General features: G+C 39.0%; 1 protein-coding gene across 2 annotated transcripts in view; it reads right to left on the reverse strand.

Moving 5' to 3' along the window:
* The window catches only part of RNF180 (ring finger protein 180), a 144,212-nt gene that overhangs the window by 100,322 nt on the left and 27,846 nt on the right, over positions 1–16,044 (reverse strand). For both annotated transcript variants that reach the window (XM_075932404.2, XM_075932402.2), the window contains exon 4: positions 13,896–14,855. In XM_075932404.2, coding sequence (XP_075788519.2) covers positions 13,896–14,855 — 960 coding nt within the window. The remainder of the gene's footprint in view (positions 1–13,895; positions 14,856–16,044) is intronic.

The raw sequence follows: 16,044 nt of genomic DNA on the forward strand, positions 1-16,044 counted from the left end.
ACTATTTTGAAATAAGCTTATTTCTCTTCACAAGCAGGAGTTATTATTTCTAAATAACAAGCCCAATCGAAAGTGCAAATGAAGCAGATTTAAATATCCTGTGCTTCATTTGCATATTTGCGTGCGATCGGTGTTTCGAAAAAGGGGTTTTCGAAAGTGAAACTGCAGTCTAGACAGTTTCTCCTGAAAAAATGAGTACGGGTTCTTTTGAAAGGTGGGGTGTTTTTTTGGGGTTTTTTTTTTTCAAAGAACCCCATCTAGACTGCGGTTTCACTTTCGAAAACCCCTTTTTCGAAACACCGATCACACGCAAATATGCAAATGAAGCACAGTATATTTAAATCTCTATTTCATTTGCACTTTCGATTGGGCTCATTTATATTCCGCTGTTGGAAGTGGAGTGTAGTCTAGACATGCCCTAAGGTATCAACTATGAAATGGACACTGCCAAAGTTTGCTTTTCTAGTACTGTACTTCAAAAGATATGTTGTACTCCATCTCCCATTTTCAGGGCTGAAACATATTGCAATACAGATGAACATAAAGGCTCTGTGGTCTTTTCACTTGATGATATTGTATTTAAAATATCCTTTGGATTGCTGCCACACAACCCTTTTGTTTTGTTAGATATTCCTTTTTTATAATGTTTTACTCTAGTTATAAACTAAAACTTTTATACTTGTGCAGAAATAATTCCCTTCAACTTTTTCCAGTGTAAGACACATATCTTTCCACTTCCATTGCTGCCTTCATCCCTCTTCTAACAGATTCATTTTGGTTCCTAAGACCTTAGTCAATTATTGGCAATACGAACCTTATTTGGACCTCTCGCTACAAAAAATACCAAGCATTTTTGCCCCTTTCACTTTGGACTCTCATGGAAATCAGAGGTACAGGGAAATGCAATAATAGAAAATAAAAACATTTAACTTTTTTGAACCAGTAAAGGTCTGGGTTTCACAGTGTTTTGAGAAAAGTTTGAGATTTTTAAGCTACTTTTAGAATTTTAGGGTCATGTAACAGGTACCTATATACATCTGACTGAATTTTGTCTATTTCCCATAGGGAACAGATACTATATTGTAAGTAATTTTAAAGTATTTCACAAGCAGCTGAGAGCCATGTAAAGTAGTTTACTCGACACAGTCAGTGAAGCAGGGATTTAAATAATCCCCGCTTCATTAAAATAAAAATGGCCGCGCTATGCCGACAACCAGCTGATCTGGCACATCGTGACAGTCTAGACGTGGCACGGTCGACAAGGGAAGCCTTTGTCGACCACTCCGGTATGCCTCATGTCGACCGCGCCGCATCTAGACTGCCGCGCTGTGCCGGATCAGCAGATTGTCAGCACAGCGTGGTGGCCATTTTTATTTTAATGAAGCGAGGATTATTTAAATCCCTACTTCATTGACTATGTCGAGTAAACTGCTTTACATGGCTCCGTCGACAGAGCCATGTAGTCTAGACACACCCCCACAGAAAAAACTTAAACAAGGGATGGTCCTATAGCACCTTAGAGACTAACAAAAAAGGTAGATAGATAGTGAGTAGACAACCCACTTCATCTGCCCATGAATTCATGATATGATCTACATTTTTTTTTAGTCTCTAAGGTGCTGCAGGACCATTCGTTATTTTTTTAAGTTTTTTCAAATCTTTTATAGGAAAGGGGAAAAAGTTTGCAGTTATCTTATAAGTAAAGGCTTCATTTGAAATTGGCTTCTAAGCTACTATGGATAAATTGCTAAGCAATAACCGTTTTTCATGTGTTTCATACGAGATATGTAAGAGAAATATATTATTGTATTGTACAGGATCACTAGATTAATTGTATCTAGACTCCATTTAATTAGACCAGTATGTCCACAGCACATTTAATTGTGAGATACAGACTACCAGGCAACATATCCTTAGTTTCTTCCAATGGCATATGCAACAATTCCTCCCCAGTAATTTGCTATTTTTAATTATTCCATTTCCTATAGCAGTGCTGCTAAAGGGCTGCTACAGTTTGTTTATTTAAAGGCTTTGCAGTTAGCAGCGGTTTGCTGTTTGCAGCCAAGGGGAGTGTGCCATGCCACTTGATAGAGAGGCAGCAATGTGCAGGATGGTGGGGGTGGTGGGAGGAGAGGCAGCAGCTGATATACATGGGAAGCCTTTCAAGCCAGCTTCCTGCACATACAAGCTCCCTTGGAGCCACCTACTTCCTCTACCCCCACATGCTGCTGCCTCTGTATTAGAGACAGTGAGGGGGGCACAGCAGGAGCTGGTGCTCGCAGGAAGCCAGCTTTCAAGCTGTTTCACTGGGGGCACTGGCTCCCATCGGCCCCTTCCCCTGTCCTCCCACCCCCACGTGTAAAGAAAAAAATCCAGTGGTTACATGTTTACACAAATACATGTTTGTTATCATACCTTATCTTGAGGGAGATATGATGTGTCAGCCTTTTTATCTAACTCATTTCACAGGTAGGTCAGTATAGTGGAAAGTCCCTTTGTTTTTAACTCTGCTAGGAATACCCCCAGATTTTATAGCAAAGGCCTGAAAGATATCCACTAGGTTAATACTCTTGACCAATTTTGTTCTGCTGTGCATAAAAAAATGGTCTAAAGTGTACTATTTTCCATAATTCAGATTCCACATGACTGCCCAATGTAGCAACGTACTAAATTTTTCAAATACCAAACAGGATAGTGTATAACCTATGGACATAGCTTTATCAAAATAAAAAGTGTCCCTTTTATAGAGAAACCCAAAAGACTGAAGTCTGATGGATGCACTTGCAGCAGTCAAAAACAGTATTGATACCACACTTAACCATCTTTGCCCCTGGGCCACACGACTTAACCATTTGCATGATCTCATCAATAGAGGAATAGAACAAAGCTGGATCTATTCCATCGTTAACTGAGCTACACTGTGCTATGACAGGTAATGAATTAATCTAGAACCGTCTTAGGGACCAAGCCTAAGGGAGGAATCCATAAGTTCTGTATAGGTAATTAATTGAACAGCCTTTCTACACTATTTTCATTAAATTCCAATGTAATCTTTTTCTTTACAATATGGCCCACCCCCCAACAAGGACTTCAAATTTTTATACATCATGTAAATCCTTTTCCCCATAAAGAGGATCCTAAATCCAACAGTAAACCCAATCCACTGATATGCTCCATCTGCTTTGTTAGGGTAATCCCAAAGGAGCATCCTTAACATTTCCATCTCAACTGAGGATGGTGTACTTGTTAAACCTCCTGCCTTCAGCTCACCACTTCACACCAATGCCTCACTGTGTTTTGTCTTTTATACTCTACTAAACAACTGCATTAATTGAAAGCCCTGAAAATATCATTAGGCACCTCAGCCTCGCTGGTTTTGCTGTGAAATGAACAGGCCACTGGACTCTGAGCCGTCATGGTTTTATGCATTCCAACCATAGCATATGAAGAGGTATATCCCACCAGATGCCAGTTGTGTTGTTGACCTCAGTCTAAACTGAAATGAAACCAAGCCATACCCCTGAATATATTATAGAATTATCTGATTAGATCCATATATTTAAACAATGCTATATTTCTGTCTGCAGTATCTCTGCAGTAACTTCTGCACAGATCAGGGAGGCAGACTCCTAATTTTTCCATGCTCTAGTTACCTTTGGCTGCTTGGGCATTTCATTGGCCTGTTTCCTCTGTCCTGGCTAACTGTCTATCAGCACCTCCATGGACAACAACAACATGTCTACATAGTCACCTCTCAAAATTTTATTCCCAGTGCTATTGACCAGGTGAACTCCCATCACCCCACCATTATCATTTTAAGAATGACTGTTGGGGCACCATTAGGGCCTTCTTGCCTCAACTCCAACAACCTTTAGGGCAGCAACTCTATCTCACAAACTTATAGTCTCTGTTAATGAGTGATTCAAAAGATACCTCCTGAATCAATTCTGTGATGCATGTCCCACCCACAACAGTCAGATCCCCCAACTCCAGTCCTGGCTCAACACTTGTCAAGTGATGATGATCCCACTACCTGGTCTCACATGGCCTCTCCAGCCCCACTCTGTTCATTCTATGATCTGTTTGAAAATCCCTCCTTTCCCTCTTTAAGCACTCCTGTTATGCCTGGCTAGAAAGGGTGCCATTCTACCTCCTTGCTCTTGCCCACCTGCTCTGATTTGAAGCAAAGCCTCAAAGCCAGAAACCCAATCCCTTTCACATTTTCCACAGCCTGCCTACTACAGCAGCCATGGACTGGGGTGTGGTCCTTTCCTCCTCCTCCTTATCCCTGCTGATCATATATGTCTCCAGGCACTTTCACTAACTGGCTTCTCTTTACCTTCTGATCCCTCCTGCTTGCTTTTTCTTCTGTAGTTTGGGTGGGAGAGAATTCCACCCTCTTTCCCCACTTTCAACCTCCTGTTTCCATGCAGCACCACACACACAGCAGAGCTGCTCTGTACTGCTGCCCTACTTGGTCTGGGCGAAAGCACGGCTTTCACATCTTTCCTCTCTTCTGGTCACCTGGGAGATGAGTAAGCATCCCAACACTGACTCATTGTGTGTGCAGCAACTTCTGTGGTTCTTTATCCCTGGAAGAAGTATAACCATTTCCCTGGCAAGCCAGATAATATTAGACTCACACACACTTAAGGTGAGGTATAGTCATTCTAAACCAAACTTGGCTCTCCAAATGTAAAACAAAATTGCTTTTCACTAAGAAGGCAGGTATCTGCTTACCACTGCAAGAATTAAAGAGCACTAAAATTTTGTAAGAACTTTCTTTGTATTCATGCAGTATTGCCATTGAGTTCCTGCTCTCTATTACACTTCTATGCAGTCCAGATTTTAGCTATGAAGGCCTCTCTTCCATTTATACAGTACCTACCATGTTACTATAAGTACTGAAATTCTAAAATACATTTCTTGCTTATTTGCCGCTTAAAAATATAAACTAATTGTTTCCAATATCTGATTCTTCCACACGTCAGAGGTATACAATAGTCACTTGAAACATTTCTTGAGCCCTAAATCAGTTCTCTACCAAGGGTGTATGTGCCCCCGGAAGTACATAGAGGTCTTCCAGAAGAAACTCATCTGGATGTTAGACTAGCTTTACAAAAAGCTACATAAAAAACACTAGTGAAGTCAGTACAAACTAAAATATCATACAATGAATTGTTTACACTGCTCTGTATACTATACACTGAAATGTAAGTATTATTTCATAAATATATGGTAAAATGAGAAAGTAAGCAATTTTTCAGCAGTAATGTGTGGTGACAAATTTTATGGGTAAGTTTATAAACAAGTTTTTTTTAAATAAAGTGAAACCTGGGGTACACAAAACAAATCAGATTTTTGAAAGAGGTACAGTAATTTGGAAATGTTGAGAGCCACTGCACTAAACTCTTCACTGACACTATCATGGACCAACAGCAAATACGTTACTCATAAGCTGCCTTATTTCAAAGCTGACTCCTGTCAATGAAATGAATGCTGATATCAAAGAATTTTGGTCAGCCCTCCCCGCAGAATCTTAGTTTCTTCCTGACCTCATTCATGTCCAGCAAGACGTCAGGTTTAGCAAGGATGGCAGATGATGATGGAGCCTTCCCCGCAATCTGTGCAGTGCAGGACACAACTGTAATATTTGTGCTACTCTGATGACAAATATTAACAATGCAAAATTAGCCCAGAAAATGGCAACTCTCCAAGAGGTGAACTACATTACATTAAAATGACTCTCGGAGCACCGACACTAACGGTGCTCCTGCCTAGTTCTGAAAATGTATAAATACGAAAACGTACAAATAAGAAATACAACAAAGCCTATCATGGTGATTACACCAGGGTTCATTTGGCCCATTATTTCAAACAGTAAATCTAGAGAATAATGGAGTTCAAAATCATCACATTAATAAACAAGAGATACAAAGAAGCTACACATGTATATATTCAAAGACATTATCTCAGTCTCGATATGTTCCAGTTTCCTCATGGATTTTCAAGACATGCCTCCATTTTTGTGAATGGAATTTTGTTTATAAATGTTATGCACATGCACATGTGCACTTGCAGTGACTTGCTTGGAGAAAGTATAAATGAATTGTGTGTACAAAATTGATACCTACAAAAACAGTTCAAATCTGAAAACAAAACCCCAAATCAATGAAAAATTATTCAAAATTATTTATAATAAATTATATACTAATGAAAACAATAACTTTTTTAGTTGACACGATCAAATAACAAGTATTTTTGCAAAAGCCCCACTTTTTCTATAAAATTAATTTAGTGCTGCAGATTTTCTTTTAGCCATTTGTTGAGCTCTTTTATTCACTTACAATAACTCTGTTCTATATGCAAGAAGCATATAGTACCTCCTAAATTAAAAAGGGTCATAGAAAAAAAACAACTATTCCCAGAGCCAAAGAGAAAATTATTACTGACCAAAATATGTGCTCTTAGGCTACGTCTAGACTGCAGGCTTCTTTCAGAAGAAGCTTTCCTGGAAGTCATCTTCCAAAAAAACTTTTTCCCAAAGAGCGCATCCACACTGCCAAAGTGCATTGAAAGATAGCGTCCACACTGAAAGAGCTCTTTCAGAAAAAAGCTTCTTTCCCATAGAAAGAGGATTACCAATGCCAGAAAAACCCCCTCCGTTCTTTTGATTTTCTTTCAAATGAACATGACAGTGTGGACATGATTGAAGTTTTTGGAAAAACAGCCATTTTTCAAAAAAAAAAAATCTAATGTAGACATACCCTTAAAGTTTAGCAAATCCTTTTTAAAATCAAGCTGCTTCTTTTGAAGTCCACTCCTATGAAGTGCCAAGTTCCCTAACTACCATTTACTTCAATAAGAATTGAGAATTCTCATGCTAAGAATGCTTAGAAGTACGCTTTGTAAACATTTTTCCAAATTTTATACCATGACTTAATCCCAAGCAATATTTTAAAAAGGAAGTTTACCCAGGTACATGTTTAACTTTTAAACAAGTGCATATAAAATAAAGTGCATATCTAGAACTCTACCCTGTGCTGTTTTTTTCTACAGTAAACTGTAAACATCCTGGGACAGGAACGTCTTGTTTCTCCTGTTTCTACTGCAAAAAGTTCACCTAAGGCACTCAATGAATAATAAAATATGAATCCTCCTGTACAAGGTAATAAAACTCTCCCTATTCTCTGAGTATTGTTCCTTTGAGTGGTTTCTTCAAGAAGTACCCTCCAAAGGAATTGAGAGCTTTTAAGCCAGATCTAAAAGAATGACTAAAGAATCACATTACCAAAGGCCATCTGCAGTAGAACTAGGGCATAACATTTACAACCCTAAACCCACATGCTAGCTTTGCATATTTCTGCATCTGGAACATTCCTTAATAGCGCTACAGATCCTAGGACAGAGGTGGGCAAGAAACAGTTAGCCGGCCGGATTCAGCCCTTCAAGCCATTGGATCTGGCCCGTGTCCACCTCACCGTCAACATCTCATACATCTGGCTGCTAATTACTTTGGATGCTCGAGAGGGATCGGAAAGCTTTGCATGCTGTCCCCACCCCTAAAAAAATTCCTTAGCTCCCATTGGTTAGCTTCTGACCAATAGGAGCTGAGAAATTTTGCTGGAGGCAATGGCAGCAAGTGAAGCTCATTCCTTTCTAATTCCCTCCTCCCTGTGCTACAGGAAAGCCACATGGAGCAGCCCACCCAGCAGACAGGCATGGAGCCTGGTTTAGGTTCCTGGAGGGCTGCAGGCTGGGAGCTGCCTAGGTAAGTGCTTCCCAAACAGAGCCTGCATCTGGCACCTCACCCTTCTCGTCCCACAACTATTTGGCTCAGCTCACCATCCAAACCCTCTGTATCCCCTCTTCCCACTTTCTCATCAGGGTCACAACTCCCTCCCAGACCTTGCACTCCATCCTACATCCCTCCCCAGGCCAGAATCCTCTCCTGCACCCATACCACATCCTAGAGCTTGCACCTTAACCCCCTGCCCCAGATCATAACCCCATCCTTTACCTGAACTCCCTCTCAGACCCCACACCCTTCCTGCACCTGAGTCCTCTATCCCAAGCACTATTCTACACCGACAGTTCCAGACCCCGCACCCCCTCCATAGAAGTGCAGCCCTTGACCACTTACTAAAACCTTGCAGTGGCCCCCCTGCATTAAAAATTATTGCCCTCCCCCCTGTCCTAGGAGGAGGTTGGGTATTGGTAGTTTCATGGCCAGAGACAATATCCACACTCTCACATAGAAAGTGTCTGGGTCAATGCAGGGGCTCCTCTAACTCTGACTAGGTATGTTAAAATGCTTTCCAATGAGATGCTGTAATCTCTAAACAAACCACTTATTCTTCCTCTAACTAAACAACTGTATAACCAAATAAATTCAAATGTAAAGAAAGGCAAAACGGCAATTCCCTGGTTGAGCCCTTTTAGCTATTTTATCACAAGCATCTATCTATAGCTGTCTATATAGATATTTATATGCTTGTGATCACCTCATATATCATATCAATCATATCATATATATCATATCAATCGTGAAACAAGATTCTTACTTGCTGGCAGGTTCTTGGCTATAGCAACAGGAAGAAGCACCACTGTTATTCTTAAAATGTATGACTGTTAGAAATATACACTGACTATTCTACTCTATCATCTTTCTAAGAATATACTGTATTAAACCTATTTCCTGAACTATACTATATGCTGTTCTTTGATAGAAATTAAGTTTTCCATGATTTAGCAGAGGAAGTTTGGTGCCCCCTGCTGTTAAAAAACCCACAATTTAGTCATTACATCCCATTCTGTGCAGTCCTCTACAGAGACAGATTGGTAACAAAAGTCAGAAAGTACAGATATGAGTCAAGCACACAGCAACAACTGAACTCTCTGTAAAGAATACTTATGATTTAAGGCTGATGAATTTTAACACAATGATAGACTGTAACGTACCTCATTATAACACAGAAAATGTATAGTTATAGCCTAGATTATCACAATAGTTGGCAGCAGTGCATGCAGCCACACACTCATTATATATCAGTTATTATGAGCTCTGCCACCTCTCTGTCATGGGAGCAAATTAGAGTGAGTCGCACTGGAACCCCAGTATTCAGAATGGGAAAGGGAGAAGAAGGCTGTCACAGCACTGTTTAGGTCTGGCCCTGCAGCCTCATGGTACAATGGGCAGTACAGTAGCCAGTCCTGCTGCTTACTACAGCTCTGGAGCCAGCTCCAGCATCATCCGACCTGCCCTGCTACCAGCAACCTGTGTCCCTCTCAGGGATGACGAGTGATATTGCCCCTGGGTAGAATAGGCTAGAAGTGGGGGCTGAGTGTGCTGCAGATAAGACCAGGTTGTTCCTGTAGACAGCAGCTGCAGTGGGAATGGCTCCACCTGGACTGACAGAGTGTACTACAGGTAAAATTAAGTAGACGGAGATAAATTTAGTCTTCAATGGGCTAACCCAGAGAATAAACAACTGCATTTAAAGATGAATTTCTCCAAAGTCTGAAAAGATCTCTCTTTCTCTCTGCTTATGGGAGGAAAAGGTTTAATTAAAAATAAATTAAAATAAAATGAATAATAGGCTTATATTGAGAAGGATTAGGATAAATTCACCTCACATCAGGAAAGAGTCCTACATAAGAGCACTACAGTGAGATGTTCCTGATCTAAAGTCTTTCAATCAACCCCCTATAAGCTTATGCACTTTCATTTATGTGATTTTTTTTAAATCACGTGATTGCTAAGTGTGTGGTTACAAGCAAGCTGAAAATCATGGCACCAAGACACCACAGAACAATTCATTATTCAAAAATTAATCTAATTGTGGCACTACCCTCATCCTTGGGTCCGAAGAAGGATGATATAAAGTGGGATGACCTGGCAGGATCGGTGAAGAAAGCCTAGGAATGGGGGCTGGTTTCACAGATAGACTGAGGTGACATGGAAAGGGGGCTGATAGTAACAAGGGAGGCTCTTCTTCTTTTCTGACACATCAGACTAGGTTATATTGTCTGTAGGTGTGGTTTGCACTTCTGAGTCCATACTCTTATGAGAAGGTGATATCACAGGGACAGAAGCAAGAGTCATGACTGCACAGCTTTTCCACTCTCCTTTTATACATTGATACAAACAAGTATTATACTCCATATTCGTTAGCATCCTTGTATCTTGTATCTCATAGTTTAATCAAAACACCCTCATCCATTATTCTGACATCCCAGCCTTATCTTTACAAGGGGTCAGTGTCCATAGCCGCTACAAGAACACAGGTGCTTCTCATGTAGCCCTAAGCTGCTTTAGTGAGAGAAGGCTGAGGTTGTCCTCTCTTCCTGGGGCAGCCTGCATACTCAACTCATCATACCTACTCCCATCCCAGACCAATGATTTAAATGAAGAAAAACAAAACTTTTTTGAGTTGAGGACCCAAGAAACTCCAGATAAATCTTCCAGTTAACAAATAATTTATTCAAGGATATAACAATTATTTTTTCCCAGATCATACTGAACTTAACCTCCCAATTAACATTTATCCTTCTTCTTACTGAATCTGCTTTAGTTTATGTGGCTACAATCATACCCTCAGAGGTGTGATAACCTAGGCTTCATTCAGGCTTCCATAATAGAGGTGTTTTCTTTGTATCACACTGTAAAATGTTAAAATATTAAGATCAAGATTAAAATACTAGATCAAGTTTTCACAACAATGGGCGACCAATGCCATGTAAAAAATAAACATAACATATGACCAATACCAGATCAGTCAAGTAAACGTATTTTTTCACATAGCTAAATAAGTTTATAATGTGTACCATTATCATATATATTAAATATATAAATAGAGAGAAACTGGGAAGGTAAGAGTAAAGAAAGGAAAGAATTTTCTAAATATATTTCTCCATCTCCTCAAAGGAGGAAAAAATAAAAACATACTATTGCAGAAAGAAACTAAATAGACATCACTTTTAAATGGTATGGTGACTTCACAAGAATCATAGAACACTAGAATTAAAAGGGACCTCAAAAGGTCATTGAGTCCAGTCCCCTGCCCTCACAGCAGGACCAAGTACTGTCTAGAATGATCATCCCTGATAGGTGTCATGTGTTTTGCACTCTGGAACCTGTGAAATTCCACACATAAAAAGTCCTTGTAGTTGCTATTTTGGAATAATTTCACAGTAGCAATTAAAGATGAGCTTTTCAGAGCGACCTTAGGGTATGTCTACACTACCCCGCTAGTTCGAACTAGCGGGGTAATGTAGGCATACCGCAATTGCAAATGAAGCCAGGGATTTGAATTTCCCGGGCTTCATTTGCATAAGCGGGACGCCGCCATTTTTAAATCCCCGCTCGTTCGAACCCCGTGCCGCGCGGCTACACGCAGCACCAACTAGGTAGTTTGAACTAGGCTTCCTAGTTCGAACTACTGTTACTCCTCGTGGAATGTAGCCGCGCAGCACGGGGTTCGAACGAGTGGGGATTTAAAAATGGTGGCACCCCGCTTATGCAAATGAAGCCCGGGAAATTCAAATCCCGGGCTTCATTTGCAATTGCGGTATGCCTACATTACCCCGCTAGTTCGAACTACGGGGTAGTGTAGACATACCCTTAGGGACTTGGATATGTAACCTCCTTTAACTTAATGGGAAATGGGTATCAAAATCCCTCATTTAGCTCTGAAAATTCCATGTAGACTTTTAAAAGATTTTTTTCTTCATTTCACAAAAGCATTTCAAAGCCAAAATATTTTTTTTAATTGTCACCTAATGACAATGGGAATTCTCTGCTTGAAAGAAATACAAAATTACAACTGCAATATGATCTGCAGTCATGGAACAATGATATCTCACAATACCCACTCCATGTACAAGTTGGAAAACTGTATTTAACACAGCAGCTGCATCTACAGAGTCATTTATCAGAGGGCTGATGAGACATTTCATCAGGGTCTGTGGGGAGCTGGCTCCAGACCCCCCAGAAAGGGCAGGCCTCAGTCAAAAGGAGTGGAACTGGAGGTTAGCCTCCCCCAGCCAGCCCTTCAGTGCTACTGGGGGTGCAGAGTGCACACTACTAGGGCTCTGGCAGCAATTTAAAGGGTCCAGGGTTCTAGCCAATGCAAGTGGAGTAAGAGGGAAAGTGGCAGGGTATGTATTCCCTGGCCCTTTTAACTCACTGGGTCCAGGGCAGCTGCTCCCTTTTCACTCCCAACCCTGAGAGTGGCCCTGTATGTCCAGATTGATTATTTTTTTTCAACTGTATACCAATTTTCAAATAAATTAATTGATGTTAATAAGTTTTTGTTGTACCCTAGTGGTTCTATATACAGCACATTGTAATGAGTCTAAACAACTCATTGACCTAATCCAATAGGAATGAAATTATTCTTATACTGTACTATATATTAAAAGTGAAATACACTTTGTTCAGAGGATTAGTACATGGCTATACATCACTTAAGCCCCCAAAAGTAGAACTTGAGTGGTGCTTAGGCCTTGTGCTAGACCTCTGGCAAACAAGTGACTTTCATTCAAGAGCACTATATTGTCTTCAATGAAAGTCAACACAAAAATCTGAAATTACTAAAACTAATAGTTTGTTTTGAGTGTAAAATTATGGTATACATAGTATACCAAATTTAAACGCTCTGAAATTTAAAGCAATCTATTATTAAATCCAGAAATACTGTGTTTACAATGGCTTTATGCAAGGTGTCACTACCTAGCATAGTTAAAATTACATATCACTATAACCACAGCAATTTCTTGAGTAGACACCATTTCTCTGACCTGAACAATATCTCTAACCATGAATACACTATTTTACTGCTAGGAGTTTAGAAGTCCTGTCCAAATTTTATACTGAGCACATTCTATTAATATATGTATCAAACAGTAGATTATAATTACTCATTCCTTTATGTTCACTGACCTAGCAATAACTTTGTTGTTTATTATAATACACTGTGCCTGTTCCTGGTCATTTTAGATAATCTCTCATGATCATCTCTAGTACAACAAAAATAGTTTCACTTCTTAATCTTGTTCTTTCCTTTTATGGTTTCAGTAAATGGAAAACTGTAATTTCATTCAAACTGCTATTAATTTCTTTTTTAAATTATGTAATCTGAAAGAGTTTAATGTAACTGGAAACTTTATTAATCGGTGAGATATTTTCAATGGAGAAATGGATTACATATGAAAACAAGCTTCTTGGGGCTAATTTTCTATGGACTTTCATATTTTGTAGAATTTCACACCTATACAAATCAAGCGTAAAATTTTATCAGATCTTAGTGGTAGGATTTTACTCTACTTTGCACAGTGTAAATATCACAAACTGCTAGGCAACAGAGAATCAAACCTCTTTGGGTTTTAATAATAGTTACATGTAAAATTCTTCTGACACAGCTTTTACACATTTTACCTGTTTGGTCATTACTTTTGTGAAAAAGTGTGTCAAGCTAAATCTATAGTCAGGAAATCTTGAGAGTCAGGGCTTCTAGTTTATAAGAACTGGATTCAAGTTTGCTTTGCTCACATTAAGTAAGTTTTGTGGTATTAGAATCCCACTTCAGATTTGCGTCTGCCTCATGAAACTACAAGGAATGTGACAGCAACTAACTAGATTAGCAATCTCATTAAAATGTGGTTCTTTTCTCAAAGATCAGCATTGCTGCATGTAGAAAATAAACTGAACTGGAAAAACCAAGTATGTAGGAAGGTTCCACAACTCTTCTTTTCATGATGCCTGACTATGGACAGTATTATTGATCTTTCATGAGCACTAAAAAGCAACATTTAAAAAAATCTCTTAAAGATCCTCACTTGTTGGCACACCAAATTTTACAAGCAAAAGAATGGCTCATTTTTCATATGCTTACCTTTTGCTGTAGCCATCTTTCCTGTTTTCTTTGTTTTTTCCTCAAATTCTTCAACTTGTTTCTCTCTCTTTTGCTTAGATTTTGATTGACAGCAGCCATGGAAAAATGAGTAGGCTGCAGAAGATCAACAGATGTGAAGTGTTGCTGTCCAATATCCTCTCCTACAATACTCACAGATGAAAAGAGGTCCATCACAAAAGGCGGTTGGTCAGCAGGGGCACTCCCAGCACATTGTTCAGAAGCTTCAAAACTGCAGTCACCTTCTGTCTCTCTATGTGTTAATGTATTGCAGGAAGTAACTGAAAACTTTGCTGTTAGCTCATCAGTATCAGAATTATACAGGCCCTGAAAGCAATTATTTCTATTGGACTCTAATTGCAAGCTACCTCTTGTGTAAATAGGTTGTATTTCATTTTGCCTGTGATAAATAGGCCCTTTACTGTTAACTCCATATAAACTAGACAAGACAAATTTCTCTCTGATATTCAAATCCAAACTATGTGCTTTTCTATGACAAGTTTTTATAGTGCATTTATCATTCATGGGCCATGAAGCTGAATGACTTTTTGTTTTACTATACATTTTGAAGTGCATTTTTTTACTATTCATCTGAAAGCTGGCTGATCTCGCCTCCAGGCAAAGTGCTTCTGTTAATCTTCCAGTACCATTCATATTTTCGGCCATGTATGAAACCCGTTGATTTCTGGGTTCCAAAATTCCACCTGTCATTCGGTGTTGTATTTTGTTGTTAAAACCAGATTGAACTTTGCAAAATGACATGTGTTTTACTGAAGATCTCGCTAGTTTAACTGAACAAGCTGGCTGATAATCAATCCGACTCTTGCAGAGATGTATATTTGCAAACAGGCCACAAGAACATTTTGTATTGCTGACAAAGTTAAAGCCTCCTAAACTGGCTCCACAGAATGGACAGTTCAATTTTCCAATCATCCACTCTGCCTATAGATAGAAAAAAAGACACCCCAATGAAATCAGTGTAAATAAAAAAGAAACCACTGTTTTTCCTCCAATAAAGTGATCCATATTTTATCTTGTGAGTGACAAAAAAAGACTGTGCAGTTAAAACAAAACAAAACATAAATAAACTGTCCATTCAAAATAGATATATAAAACTCTTATTCTAGAAATGCTGTGTCTAGAGTAAGGACATTACTGTATCATGGATAAAACATTAGACTCTTTAAAATGATTAAATCATTCCTCAAAGCACATTATGAAATTTTACCTACTAATTCACAGTTAAGTTTTCTAAGTCTTCATACAATATTTTGTGTACCAAACACAATAGGAAGAGATTTTCCGCAAGAATGAATCAATGTCCACATATCACAGAAATTAAAAAAGGGTTATTATGTAACATAAGTGATAATGTAGAGTACAAGCTAAGATATTAAAAATCAGAAATTCATAGCAGAATTGGCATAAAAAAGAAACTGAACATTGTACGTACTAAAATATGTTCATTAAGCAGTGAATTATAAAATGAAGTTTATTATTTTCCATAAGTGAAATTATCAATAATAGTTTATCATTTTCAAGTCAATGCTTCCTGTATTAAGCAAAATACATATCAAAGCTCCAACTCTGCAAACATTCATGCACATTCATTACTTAAGAATGGAGTAGTTCAAAGAAATATATTAATCTTTTAAGTGGAGCTACTTGTATAGGTAAAGTAATATACATTTAAGTGTTTGCAGGATTAAGACACAAGTGATTAGATAGCATTTTAAATGAAGGCTAGACACTTCCAGTCCAGGAACCTAAAGTTAAGTTATATTGGAGGAGGTGGTGGTAGCACTGCCTGTTATTAATATTGCCAGGCACTTCACATTTTGCAACCTGTTTTCAAGTGCTTAAAACAGACTTTGGGCAGAAAGTTTCCATAATTGGTGTTCGTCTTGGGCTGAATTTTCTGGTGAAGTTTCAGTCAAAACAATTTTGCTATTTCAGGGAACAAGGTTAAGGAAAATCAGATGGGGACCTTCAAGGAGAAGACTAGGACTGGCGGCTCAAACAGACTGGAATGTGGTTGAGAAGCCTGAGGAATGGTGATTGAAACTGGTCAGGCAAACATGGGATTGGGACCGGTATTCCCCCAGGACTGGGGAAAAAAGGGGACTAGGAC

The sequence above is a fragment of the Pelodiscus sinensis genome, chromosome 6 (assembly GCF_052426305.1).
Source record: "Pelodiscus sinensis isolate ZL-2025 chromosome 6, ASM5242630v1, whole genome shotgun sequence".
Lineage (NCBI taxonomy): Eukaryota > Metazoa > Chordata > Testudines > Trionychidae > Pelodiscus > Pelodiscus sinensis.